This window comes from Dryas octopetala, chromosome 3 (genome assembly GCF_963921425.1).
Source record: "Dryas octopetala chromosome 3, drDryOcto1.1, whole genome shotgun sequence".
Classification (NCBI taxonomy): domain Eukaryota; kingdom Viridiplantae; phylum Streptophyta; class Magnoliopsida; order Rosales; family Rosaceae; genus Dryas; species Dryas octopetala.
In genome coordinates, this window is record NC_141368.1 from 15,918,360 (window position 1) to 15,932,139 (window position 13,780).

The 13,780-nt window shown below is 36.6% G+C and overlaps 3 protein-coding genes across 4 annotated transcripts in view; 1 reads left to right on the top strand and 2 right to left on the bottom strand.

The window, feature by feature from the left end:
- Positions 1-13,780, bottom strand: part of LOC147291338 (putative disease resistance RPP13-like protein 1) — a 44,874-nt gene that overhangs the window by 14,033 nt on the left and 17,061 nt on the right. The gene's annotated exons all lie outside the window — the stretch shown is intronic.
- Positions 2,512-6,440, bottom strand: LOC147291339 (putative disease resistance RPP13-like protein 1). The gene has a single exon (XM_086236938.1). The coding sequence runs from the start codon at positions 6,331-6,333 to the stop codon at positions 2,608-2,610; it is 3,726 nt and encodes a 1,241-aa protein (XP_086093064.1). The 5' UTR covers positions 6,334-6,440; the 3' UTR covers positions 2,512-2,607.
- Positions 11,107-13,655, top strand: LOC147291340 (mitochondrial acidic protein MAM33-like). The gene is made up of 3 exons (XM_086235923.1): positions 11,107-11,576; positions 13,345-13,500; positions 13,577-13,655. The coding sequence occupies exons 1-3, from the start codon at positions 11,107-11,109 to the stop codon at positions 13,653-13,655; spliced, it is 705 nt and encodes a 234-aa protein (XP_086092049.1).

Here is a 13,780-nt window from a genome sequence, read left to right on the forward strand (position 1 = left end):
ATTAGAAATGCTTTGGTGACAATTCTTGCAATTAAGAAAGGAAAGCTAGAGAAGATAAAGAAGTTGGAAGTACATGCATGCAACATGCTTACATGCACTAAGAAACAAAAGCTGAAAATAAAAATATTTTCACCTGTGGATGTGTGAGGAAAGTGATTAAAGGGGATGGCCAGTAGTGAAGGGATGAAGGCGCGTGTTCTCACCAACTTGCTCGATAAATAAAAGGATTTGGGAATCCTACTATTACAAATGTAGTGGCCTTATCAACTTGGGAAGCTGAGTACTACGTGTCTTACAATTTGCTTTGTCGACACCAGTTTCTTTTTTTTTTGTTTGTGGAAGACACCAGTTTCACATCTTATATTTGTGTCAACACCAGTGTTTTACTACAAGAGCTATGAGCCCTTGTACTTATCTGTTAGTCTAGTGAGAAATACCACATTTTAAGTACATAAAAGGAGTTCAAGATTTAACTTCGGAAACTAGACAGAGGGCTGATATATGAGAGAGATGGTTACCTCAATTATGTAACCGGCCTGTATCTATAAATTAATACCAAAAAGAAAGAAAATCAAACTACTTAAAAGTTGGCTAAGTTCTTTTTTTTTTTTTTTTTTTTTTTAAACCAAATACAAGTTACCAAAGACATGGTCCAAACGAATTGTGCGCCTTCCGGTCCATAGGGTCAAGTGGATGATTTTGCATCTGATGGTACTTAGTTGCCTTACGCAGAGCAAGAAGAAGAACACGCGTAAATGTTGTGATGATGATTCTTCTCTTCAAGTGTATTATTGATGCAAAGGACTTTCTGAAAAACAAAAACCAAATGAATTACTAGGAATCCCTTTTTTTTTTTTCGTTTCATTTTTATTGGCCTCATTACAATTATTAATTAAAAAGCAAACAAAATTAAGGTGTTAAAAAAATAAACAATATGATGAATTGAAAAAGATCTAAGTTCATTACAATATTCAGGAATTTCAATACATTAGTGAGTCTAGGTGAATTGTAAGGAAATTAGAAGGCTAGAAGACTGATCGATCCCCTTGAGGCGGATGGAAAAGGATGTGCTCAAAATAGTTTTGAGCATAAAGGACCTTTCACTACAACCCTTCTACTTTGAACAACAAAAGCAAAAATCAAGGACAATGATAGATGTTTTATTACAAGTCTTTTAATCATAATTCAGTCTTTCACTACAACTATTGTACACTTTTGATTTTCTCCAATTTCAAACCAAAGCAGAAAAATTCAGTCTTTTAATCATAAAGTCTAAGCTTCCCAAAATGTGGATTTACGAGCCTTTCCACTTTGCTCTCTGTAAGTCTCTATATTACTTTTTTTTTTTTGACAAGCCAGCATGTTACTATTAATACTGCAATTAATATTGGCACATCTCAAGAAATAATTCACTGGAAGATGTTAATAATTACTCCATGTATATTGAAATGGAGAAGCATATAAAAATTTATTGAAACTCACCACTTAAGAGTCGAATACAGGATATTAAAAGTAAGCACCATAACTGGCAATTTAAAAGTAAGAAAACTCACCAGTTAAGCGTCCAATGAAGGATTTAAAAATGATAAATCTCATGGAAATCCACCAAGCTCCTCCAAAACATGTATGCTTCAAAGCGGAAGAATTAGAAACAGCTAAAAAAAGCTCTGTACATGATCTCAACACAAGTTTACTATGGATTTGATAATTGTCATTTTTCCTTGAATTCATTACAAATATAATGACAATAATTCGTATATAAGGGGAAAGGAGGTATTGCAGAAGCAGAAAGTAATTGTGTGAATTAAATTCTGTCCAAGTTAAACATTTACAAGTATCATTACAATTTTTTTTTAATGATTTTTAAAAGTGTGTGAATCCCATTGAAATAGGAAATATTAATCATAATATGACACAAAAGTAGAAGCATTTAACAGTAAGAAATCTCACCATGTACAAGGGAAAATTTTGAAGACAATAAATCTCATCCATGTGTGGTGTACACCTTCTCTGAAAGAAGAAACCCTTGAATTAAAACAAGGTACTGTATTTGCATTCATAAGTTTACATAAATGTTTCGATTTTTTCCTCATAATCTATTAGTAGAAATGCTGTGTCGACAACTCTTACAATGAGGCAAGGAAATCTACAGAAGATAACAGAGTTTGGTGTTTTTTCTTTGCTAAAAGCTTCCCCTACATAGAACTGCAGATGTAAAGAGAAATAGAATCCTGGGGAAAATTTCAAAAGCATATATTAATTAAGAACCTTTTAATCTATACCTAATCTGATAGTGTACTTTCTGAATAGACGTGAGTTTGTTAATTTAATAATCTGGCAAGGCCATGAGCTTCTAGCATCTACTAAATGCATCTCAACTTACAAAAAAAAAAAAACAAAAACAATAAATAAATTCTCAACTCTCTGGTTCCTGCATGTATTTTCTATGGATGACCGAAATTTATCTGTTCAATTAATGAAATATTATTCACAATACCGATACACAAAAGCAGCAGAGCGGCATACTGTGTTGTAAAATTTAATTGGAAAAAAACACTGAAAATCAAAATATGAAATAAGACATACGCCATGAGGCGTGGGTTCTCATCAATCTCTAATATGTATGTAAGGGATGTGGGCTATTTTGGGCCAGTATCGTCCTTTACCAGCTTCACATTTCTTTTCTAGCAGCGGACACCTCCGGATTTCAAGTTTTGTAAGTGAAAGAGGCAGGCCCTCCTCTGGAATGGATGCTAGCTTTGGACAATTGTTGACCCGAAGAGATTGAAGAGAGGTGAGGAATTGAAATCCCTTGATGGATAGACACTGAAGATTTGGGAATCCTTGGATGTACAGTTCAATGAGAGATTTGGGGAGCAGCATCTCCTTATTCTCGGGTGGAAACGACACCACATCTGGATCTCCACCTTCGATCCACAACTCTCTAAGAGAGGTGAGTCTGTGCAACCCCCACTCCAACTCCAACTGCTGATCCCAACTTTTGACCCTCCAAATGTGAAGTGATGTTAGGTTGGGGGGAAAGGAAGTGAAACCTCCTTCACGGTAATCAATCTCCAATTTCTGAAGAGAGTTGAGATTATGCACGTCGGGTAACTCCTCCAATTTGTCACAATCGGTGATCTGGATCTCTTTCAGATTGGAGGCTCTTCTTGGCAACCCCTCTCTCGGGAAGCAAACAAGACTTCCACAGTCAACAATAATTAACCTTTGAAGACCGGTGAGGTGACATAGGCCCTCCGGTAAGGATTTAAGATTTTCACATGTCAATATTGAAATATATTCAATACAAGTGTTTTCATTGGAGAACCTATCGGTTATTAACTCCAGCTGCTTACAAAACCATATCTGAAGGTGCTTAAGAGCCCTGGGTAATTGGCCTCTGAATGATAAGGATGTCAGAGATGGACAACGCGTTATCTCCAAGTGCTCAAGAAAATGAGAAGAAGAAGACCAAGAACCATCTACCTCTGATTCCTCTTCTACTAATGATTTCAAATTGTCACACCTTTGAATCTCCATTCTTCTTAGACTTGGAGGAATCTGGTGTCTTGCAAAATACATCAGAGACTTGCAGCTCTCAATCTTTATGACTCTAAGAGAAGGTGGCAGACCAACATCTAGAAAAGAAACTAAACTTGAGCATTCATATATTTCAAGCTCTTGAAGAGACATCAGCTGATGCAACCCTTCTGGTACCTTCAAAAGACTTTCACAATACTTCAAATTCAGATATTCAAGATTGGAAGCCATTCCAAATTGCAGTAACTCCTCTGCTTCTCTTCCTAACTTTTGAACAAGGGAAGAATTGCCTTCAATATGCAAACGATGAAGAGAAGTAAGGTGCTGCAATAATCTATCCTCATTCTTCCACAAAGATGTCAAGTCCTCACAACTAGTAATTTTCAAATCTTTAACCTTTGTCAATCCTTGCAGGAATTCATCATTTTCAAGTCTTAGCTCTGAAATATTTGAAAGACAGACGGACTCTAGTAATTCATAGCCAACCGCTCTTGTATGCATCACCCCTTTGCAATTGTGGATGTCTAGCTTATGAAGTTGTTTATAGTTGGCAAGTGAAACTACCAACTCTGAGATTCTTGAAAGACGGATGGACTCTAGTAACTCAAAGTCAACTGCTCCTGTTTGGACCACCCCTTTGCAACTGTGGATGTCTAACTCAAGAAGTTGTCTATAGTTGGCAAGTGAAACCATCAACTCCTCACAATTAACAACCGTAAGCTTTTCTATTAAGGAAACAGGATTCTTGGGTAGCCCACCCTCCAATTTGGGGCATTTTTTTATGGAAAGCATTTTCAGACAAGGGAAAACTGCAATTCCCTCATCTTGCGAGCAAGAAAACCACTTCTTCCAATGTTGCATACCCTTAAACTCAAGAGTCTCTAATTGTGCAAAAGGTGAGCTTCCCTCTCCATAAAATTCAGGACCAACACTTTCCACTGCATCCATTCCTTCTATGTGGAGTTCTTTGAGAGAAGGCAATTGTCCAAGTGGTGGTAACAAATGACAATTATTACATTTCTGTAAGCTTACAAGCACCATATTAGAGAATAAAGCATTTCCAATCCATGCTGAAAATTCCAATCCAGAGTAACCTCTGATGGTGAGCTCTTTGAGCTTTATATGAGGTTCTAACATGTCAAGCACAATTGATTCAGTTTCTCTTGTGTGATCTGAATATGACCATTCTAATAGCAGTACATAAAGTCCCTCCTTTCTAATTATGTTGGCCATCATAGCATCTTTGGCATCAATCACATTCTCTAATCTTGAGAGGCACAACGTCCCTCGGAGATTCAATAGGGGTCCTATCTCTCTTACTCCTGACTCACTATCTTTACCCACCACAAAATTAGGCAACGATTGCAGATTGGTCAGTTGGCCTAGCTGCGGAGGCATTCCTTCCAATGAAGGTACATTTGAATTGTTGAGATGACGCAAACTAACTAGGTTCCTCATGTTTGTAGGTAGTGCCTTTAGATACGAACAACCTTCCAATATCAATGTTTGTAAGTTGCAAAGAGTACTTATTGATTCAGGCAAACTCTTTATTCGTGTGCGAGAAAGGTCAAGATAGTGTAGATACTTACATTTACCAATTGAATTTGGCAGCTCCGTTATTTGATAGCCATTCAAAGAGAGCACTCGTAAGTATTGCAATTTTGGCAATAAGTCAAAAGTAACCTTACGAGTTAGATAATTCCCAGAGGCATACGAAGGTGAAAGTGGTAGGAATGTCCGCAAACGTTTAACTTCAGAAAAGGCTTCAAATTTTTTAACCCCATCAAATCGACCACAAATGTACGATGAATGGCGTGCCTTTCTAAATTTCGAGTCATCATCCCGCTTATCCTCCAATCTGAAACATAACTGTCCTGCAGCCCACCTGGCCAAATCACCTACGAGGTCATGCATTACATACTTTGAATTGTTGTTGCTTGATTTTTGAAATAATGACCTAGAGAATAGCTCCCCAAAATAGTCACAACCTAAATCCTCCATCTGTTTATTGTCTTTTGGTTGCTGCAGAATCAAACCCTCTGCCATCCATAGAAGAATCAATTGTTTCTCCCCAAATTCATAGTCATTTGGAAGTATTGAGCAATAGGCAAAGCACTGTTTCAAATTTGAAGGGAGATAGTGATAGCTCAACTTTAACACCTTGGGAATATCGCTATTCTCTGATAGATCCCATAGTTTGTTGTCTAATATTTCTTCCCATTTGCTTACTTCTCTACAACGTAGAAGACCACCAAGAGTCTTTGCAGCCAAAGGAAGTCCACTGCATTTTGAAACAATTTTCTTCCGGAATAGCTCCAAATTGTGTGGTCTGCCATTGTAATTGTTCATGTTTGCATGTTGCTCAAATATTTCCCAACAATGATCATCTGATACACACTCCAAATTATGAAGTTTAGTGGCTCCCATCAGTTGTGCAACAATTTTTTCACGTGTGGTCACAATTATCTTACTTCCTAGTGCTCCAACACTAAAAGGGGATTGAAGTCTTGTCCATAGATCATATAGATCATAGTCACCTTTGTTCCAAACATCATCTAAAACAATTAGAAACTTTTTAGCTCTTAATTCTTCACGCAGAACATCCTGAATTTTACTGAACTCCTCCAAATTACAGTGTTGGGAAGTGACCGATTCAAGAATTGCCTTTGCTACCCTCATAAGGTTGAAGTCATCAGACACAGATACCCATACCTTAAGATTGAACTGTTTGATGGCATCGCTGTTGTGGTTGAATACAAATTGAGCAAGTGTTGTCTTCCCAACTCCAGGCATGCCAAGTTGCCAACAATGGCAGCTACCTGAAATTTGGCAGTACTGTGCTCATGATCACTTGATAGAAATTCAACAATCTGCACGTAATTCACCTAACATGCTTGAACTTGGTGGCCTTTCCCCTCCCTTAGTAGGTGACGCCCCAATATCATTTAAACGAAGTAGGTCTTTCCGTTGGGATATCTCTTGCAATTGCTCACTAATCTTGTTTATTTCTGAATTCATTTTTCTGTTGAATTTAACCTTTGAAAATGGTCTCAATATCTTACTTGTGGTAGCTGAATGTTGTTCATTTACCTGGCGTCGCAACATCTCCGTAGAAAACTTGTTCAATACGTCTTCCAGATTATAAGCCAAGTCCGTGAGATCATCTAGCCAATGTTTCACTGACTTTCTGTCACTCTCGCTTTGGCTCGTAAGTTGTCTCTCCTCTGCATCATTGAGCACAGCTCGAATTGCAGACAATGTGGTACTCCATTTGTTCAACTTTTGGGTGACACCCTTTAAGCTTCCAAGGTAGTTCAGGGTCTCGCGAGATGCCATTCTATCGAGCAGCACCCCAAGGAATGCCCCAAGAACAGCCTCTGCCATAGTTTCTTGAGTAATATGGATCAAGAGTAGTCAGAACTGCACATAGTGAAACTAGCAGTTAGGTGGGTGAAGAGCAGGGGCAGATCTTGTCTCATTGATACACACATATGCACATTAAATTAAATAAAATTATGAAATGGATTTCCAGTTGCAAGAAGCACTTACGTTGGATCCGAACTGATTGCCCAGGAAATCCAAATTGAAGGTATCTGAAAAATTGAATCCCACTTACCTGTATCCATAAAACATAAATTGAAACACTGAAAAAGTGAAGAAATGATTGATTGAATATTTTTATGAGGGACTGAAGCAATAAGGTATCTAGTATCTACCTTGTGCTGTAGAAACTCTCGTATACTCAAAAGTAACAGAATACGTTACAAATGCAAATTCCGACTTGTTATGTTCTTCAAACAGATTGAGGAACTGTATGTGCTTACTGTCAAAGAGTGAGCAGAGAAAATAAATACAAGAAAAGAGGAGCAAATTAAGTAACAAATAAATGAGAATTAAGTACCAGTTTAATTAAATCGTTGGATCAGCAGCAGATGGGTGTTTCTTGATCACCAACCAAAGTGATCGAGAGTGCTGGAAATGATGAGTTTCAAAACGCTATTTGTACTTTGAAAGTTTGAATACACCGACAAAGATGACTTTGGCTTTCATAAAGTTGGAATCTTCAAGATTTGGTACAGGAAAAAGGATGATTGTTTTTTGGCCACACAAAATAAAAAGGGTAGGGATCTACTGTCCCCAAATCCCCTGTCACTCCTGTCCTCTCTCACAAAACAAAAAATCCTCTGTCGCTCCTGTCCTCTCTCACAAAACAAAGAATTACGAAAAGATCCTCAAAATTTGTGAGTGAGAACAGAAAAAGACAAGGGATTTGAGACATGAGATCTCTACCCAAAAAAAAGAGACTTTTTCAAACTAAAATCACTCATGAAAAAAAAAAATTTACACTTAATCACTCATACTTTTACATAAGTGACAATCTATCACTTACCGTTTATTTTTTTCAATATTTTTGTTAACTTTAAGAGTTTTTTAGTCAATTCATTTCATAGAGCATTTAAGAATTTGAAAAAAAAAAAAATTAATTCTAGATACAAGGTACACCGTATACCCAGAATTAAGTACCAGTTTAATTAAATCGTTGGATCAGCAGCAGAAGGGTGTTTCTTGATCACCAACCAAAGTGATCGAGAGTGCTGGAAATGATGAGTCTCAAAGTGCTGTTTCTACTTTGAAAACACCGGCAAAGATAATTTGGCTTTTCATAAAGTTGGAATCTTCAAGATTTGGTACAGGAAAAAAGGATGATTGCTTTTTGGCCACACAAAATAAAAAGGGTAGGGATCTACTGTCCGCAAATCCCCTGTCACTGCTGTCCCCTCTCACAAAACATAAAATTACAAAATGATCCTCAAAATTTGTGAGTGGGAACAAAAAAAGACAATTGATTTGAGAACAGGAGATCTCTAATTCTCTATACAACAAAAAGAGACTTTTTTGCACTAATATCAACCATAAAAAAAAAATTTTACAATTAACCACTCATGCTTTCACATAAGTGACAATCTAAATCTACCATCTACCGTTTACATTTGTCAATGTTTTTGTTAACTTGAAGAGTTTTTTAGTCAATTCATTTCATAGAGCATTTAAGAATTTGAAAAAAAAAAAAATTTGATTCTAGATACACGGTACACCCACTTAATTTTGCTGAATTGACCCACTAACACTTATTTAATGAATATATACAATTTTAATTTTTAATTAAAAAATAACAAATACTCCACCCCACCTTCTCCGGTGTTGGCTCTTCTTTCCGGCCAACCACCCCACCTAGCCCCTCTCTTGCTCCTCTTTTCCCCTCCCTAGCCCCTCCCCTTCCCCCTCCTCCTCCTCCTCAGCCTATCCCCGCCCCACCCCCCAGCCCCGTCGCAGCCCCCACCCAGCTAGCTCCCTGTGTATCTCTTCTCTCTCTCTCTCTCTCTCTCTCTCTCTCTGTCTTCCTATTTCTCCTCTTTCTCTCTCTCGTCTGCCTAGATATGAGCAACCTACTTGGAGGCCGACGACTTCTGTAACCGGCGACTAGGTCGAGGAATGAGCTTTGAGGTCTGGCGCGGGTGACTGGCGGGCAGAGATGGTAGCATCGACAAAGAAAAAGAGAGGGGAAGAGAGGGAAGGAGAGGAAGAGAGAGAAAAATAGGGAGAGAGAGAGAGAGAGAGGGCGATGGAGAGAGAAATAGGAGGATGACCGGCGGCTTGTGGGCTTGAGCCGGAAAGAAGAGTCGCCGCCGGCTAGGTGGGTGAGGTGGGATTTTTGTGTGTGAGTATTTCTTTTTTTTTATAATTATATTTTAGAAATAGTTTTTAAAATAAATATTATTTTTTAATTGTTTTCATGGACAATAGGAAGTTTGAGAAAAAAATTTCAAATTTAACATAAAATGTAACAGTAAGAGGTAAATTATCACCTATGTGAAAGTATAGGGTGGTTAATCGTAAATATTTGTTTTATGGGTGGTATTTGTGCCCAACCCTTATAGTCTGGGTGGTATTAGTGCAAAAAAAAACTAATAAAAGAGTAGTTGCTTGCTTTAAGTATGAGCATCTCCAATGCTCCAAAAATCCATATATACTACTTTTTTTTTTTTTTTTAATAAATAGACACCACTAGCATTTTTGTATGATGCATTTACAATTTTAGCACCCAACAATAATCTTTGCAAAAATAACACTTTTTGAACAGAAAAAGTCCTAAATACCCCATGCATTTTCTTGTTATTACGTTTTGACATTGAGGGCCAGTTTGGTATTACTGTGAGAAAAAATAGTTGTGAAGTAAAACAGCTGTAAAGTAAAGTCAGCTGTAAAGTAAAGTTAGCTGTAAAGTAAAGCAGTTGAGTGTTTGATAAACTATGTTTTCAAAAGTGCTGTGAGTGTAAAAAACAGTATCAAAGTGTTTGGTAAATGTTAATATAAAAATGTTATAACTGTGTATAATTACTAAAATAGATATGATGCTGAAAGTGCATTTCACTTATTTGTTTGGTAAAAATAAAATGATTTTTTACTTATTTTTGAAATTTTTGACTACAAATTTTTATTAGCATTAATTTTTATAATAACAACATTATTAAATAAGTATGCCTATTATTTTTTTAGGTATATTATAATTTTAATCGTATAAATAAAATATTATAATTAATTATCACAATATAAAATATAACTAACAATGGACATATTTTTTAATTTAAAATAAACAAATAAAAATTATAGAAATCAATGAGGGTATTATGGGTAAAATAAAACATTCATTATTGCTGTGAGTCACGGCAGCTTTCAAAAGCACCTAGAAACCTGCTTTCTATTTTTGCTGTGCGGAGTTGAGAATTGTGGAGAAAAGCAGTTTTTTATTTTTTTACCAAACACCAAAACTACTGTAGATGATTGAGAATTGTCATCCACAACAGCTTTTGGGTTCTCCACCACAATCCCAAACAGGGCCTGAATCATGTTTGACCACAAAAATAATATTGAAAAAATTAAAAACAAAAAACCATCAGACCACCCTCTCCAATCTCCTCCGTCATCCCATTAAGATCAAGCAAGATCAAGCCAAGCCATTACAACAAGATCAAAATTACAGCAAGATCAAGCCAAACCCAAGATCGAAGCCAAGCCATTACAGCAAGCCAAGATCAAAACTACTATATATATATATATATATACAGAAAGGTTCCATTGTAGGATCCTACATATAATTTTATTTGTAAGATACCTCATAGGCCCAGTTTCATGAAGTTTTTTAACAATCCAAACCGTTTATTTTTTAAATTTCTATTTATAAATCATTCTTATAAAAAATTATTTGCATATTTAAATTTGATAAAACAAATAGACAATTTTATAGGATAAAAATTGTTCATCTATTTGGTTGATCAAAGTTAGATAAGTAAATAATTTTTAATTTAATTAATTTTTTGTAAAAATAACTTATAAATAATAGAGGTCTAAAAAATAAACTGTTTGGAATATAAAAAACTTTATGGGAGTTAACCATGAAATTTTTTACAAATAATTTTATTTTAAGGATGCTACAATGAAGCCTTTATATATATAGTCATAGTCATAGTCATAGAGAAGAACTTCTTTGAAACCATGTTAACTGACATGGGATCACCTCCACTCTCTCATTGGTACACGATAGCACGCCGCCGCTCAACCACCGACTTCTCCGCCGTGAACTCGGTGCTCCTCCGCTCCCTCAAAGAGCACTACCTCGAAGTCACCCGAATGACCCCTCCCCCCAAGATCAGCCCTCCGTCGCCGTTCACCGTCATCAAGGGTGCGCTCGACAGCAACGGCCCGGTGCTCAAGCGGAGCTACGGCGACGAGGAGATCAGTGTCTCCGTCATGCGAATGGCGCACTTCGTTCCCTATGGAGAAGACGGCGACGAGGACATCAATCAGTTGTTCTTACACGTTGACGTTTCAAAGTCGGGGGAGAAGGAGTCTCTGAACCTTCTTTGTGGGCTGTACCCGGACTGTGTAGGCATTCACTCCGTCTCCATGCGGCCCAAGGCTGATGGCTTGAGCTCGATTGCGCAGCTTCCTTCCGTGTATACTGGCCCTGTTTTTAAGTAAGCCCTCTTCTTCGTCTTGTGCTTGTTCTTGTTTTCGATTTATTCATTGCTAATTTTTTTTTGGTACTGTTTGTGCGTTGTTTTGTGATACTGAAAGTTTCATGCTTTAGAGTAATATATGGTAATGTGAACAAGTACAAGCCCTTGGGGTTAGCCCAAGTGGTTTGAGTGGGTGGGGTAATGGGTTAGGATGAGGATAGGTTCAGAGTCCGATTCCTTCCCCACACCACTAATTGTTTAGGGTTGCAATGTTACATTTGGTTATAAGGGAAGAGCAAATGGGGGTAAATAGTTTTAGATAACAGAGAATAGCTAATATCATGTTTTGGACCATTTTCTCTGGTTAGACAAGTGTTTGGGCTGTTAATCAGCACTATTGATCAGGTGATAAAGTGGGATTATGTCTCAATGAATGATACTGGCGATGCGGGACTGGTGGACAAGATAAGCTTACTCATCATGTTATCAGAAAGAAGTTTCGATGTTGGAATCATAAATTGATAGCAAGTCCATTTGTTTCCTTGATTAGAATTGTGGTGGTGGATTGAATTACTTGATCTTACATGTTTGCACTAGGCATAAAGTGGAAGTAGAGCCAGAATGTAAGAGCGTAACAAACTTCATTTGTAAGAGGAATATCTTAACTGCTTAGGATTTTTCTTTTTTGTTTTCTAAATAGGGTGGATGTGATTTTCTATCTAAAAAGTAAAATGCATGAAGTCGCTTATTTGTTAGCTTTTCTTATGGAAAGGATTCAATTATGTGGTGACTGTCAACTATGAAGACAAATTGGAGCAGTACATAAAAATTAAAATAAATGGAATTTGATATAAGCAAATATTTATAGTAAAGGGTTTCACTTCCCATAGAGGGTTAACTAGGATGGTACTACTTTCCAGGGAAGTTACTTTTCGTTCTTTTCTTTTTTCATTTTTTTTATATCATTAGATCTTATGTACACATGCTCAAGATTGGTTCTGTTGTTCTAAAGCAGGCATTATATATGGCATCCTCTTATGTTTGTCTAGAAAACAATGCTTCCTTTTGAAAAACAAACATGCTTCTATACTGGGCCGAATGACTTTATTATTCTATCTTTGAAGCTCTTCTCCTCTTTCCCGTTTTAATTGAGAAGCAAACGTTTGGCTTCAAAGTAGAATACTAGTATATCTATTTGTTAAAAACCTGTGTATTGATTTAAAACTTGGTATAGACAAAAACAGAGAAAAGGAAAAGGAAAAGGAAAGAGGATGGGTTAAATCATTGATCTCAGTGTTCTTCACTGACCCAAATAGTTGAATTTTTCTTATCAATACCTTGCGATTTCTGATCTTGAAAGCTTCTCTAGGTCAACAATGACTATATTTTTGTGACTGGAGAGGTCGTCACATGAGATTGTAGTTCCTGTGGAAAAGTTATACAAGCTAAAGTTTGGTTTTTCCTTCAGCATTATATGGTCTAACAGCTTCTTTCATATTAAAATTGATCATCTAACTTTATATTTCATGAATAGGTTAGGCCTTCTGATTTTTATTTAATTTTGTATACTTTTAGTGTTGAGTCATTAATTACTGTATGCATATGCTATTGCTCGAAATAATTTATCCACTCATTGATGCTCCATAATGTGCTTGAGTTACCTGAATGTTTTCGTTTGAATTTTTTGTAATTGTTTTAATGGCCCTTAGAAATAAAATCATCTTGTATTCTGATTTATGCCTGATAAACTAATGCACATTTGGGTTGAATTGTTTTCAATTGACAGAGATCTTGATGAAAGGATGAGGGATGCATTTCACAGCTACATAGAAGAGCGGGGTGTGGGTGATAGTCTCTTTCCATTTCTTCGAGCATGGCTATATGTAAAAGATCATCGTAATCTTATGCGTTGGTTCAAATCTGTGGGAACATTCATAGAGCGGTTTAGAAAAAAAAAAAAAAAATGTATTAGCAGTTTCAGTGCTAGTTTGCCCTTAACACTAATTTGTCCTAAATAGCTCAAGTTTTTTGCTTCTACTGTCTGGTAAGGCAATGCAGGCACATGCTAATATATATGTTCTTCTGTTTGAGTTATAGGTATTATGCATATTTTGAAATTTTAAAACCATCTCATATTCAACTTCCCTCCATGATTATAATGGTGTGGTTTGCATTGTATACGTGGTTTCCATGCATATTTCAGTTGGGTGAGCTCTGTTTTC

Coding starts and splice junctions, on each gene's coding strand:
- LOC147291339 (XM_086236938.1), bottom strand. CDS start 6,333: ATGCCTGGAGTTGGGAAGACAACACTTGCTCAATTTGTATTCAACCAC.
- LOC147291340 (XM_086235923.1), top strand. CDS start 11,107: ATGGGATCACCTCCACTCTCTCATTGGTACACGATAGCACGCCGCCGC. Junction 11,577..13,344: donor TATACTGGCCCTGTTTTTAA/GTAAGCCCTCTT, acceptor TTCAATTGACAG/AGATCTTGATGAAAGGATGA. Junction 13,501..13,576: donor GTGGGAACATTCATAGAGCG/GTTTAGAAAAAA, acceptor TGTCCTAAATAG/CTCAAGTTTTTTGCTTCTAC.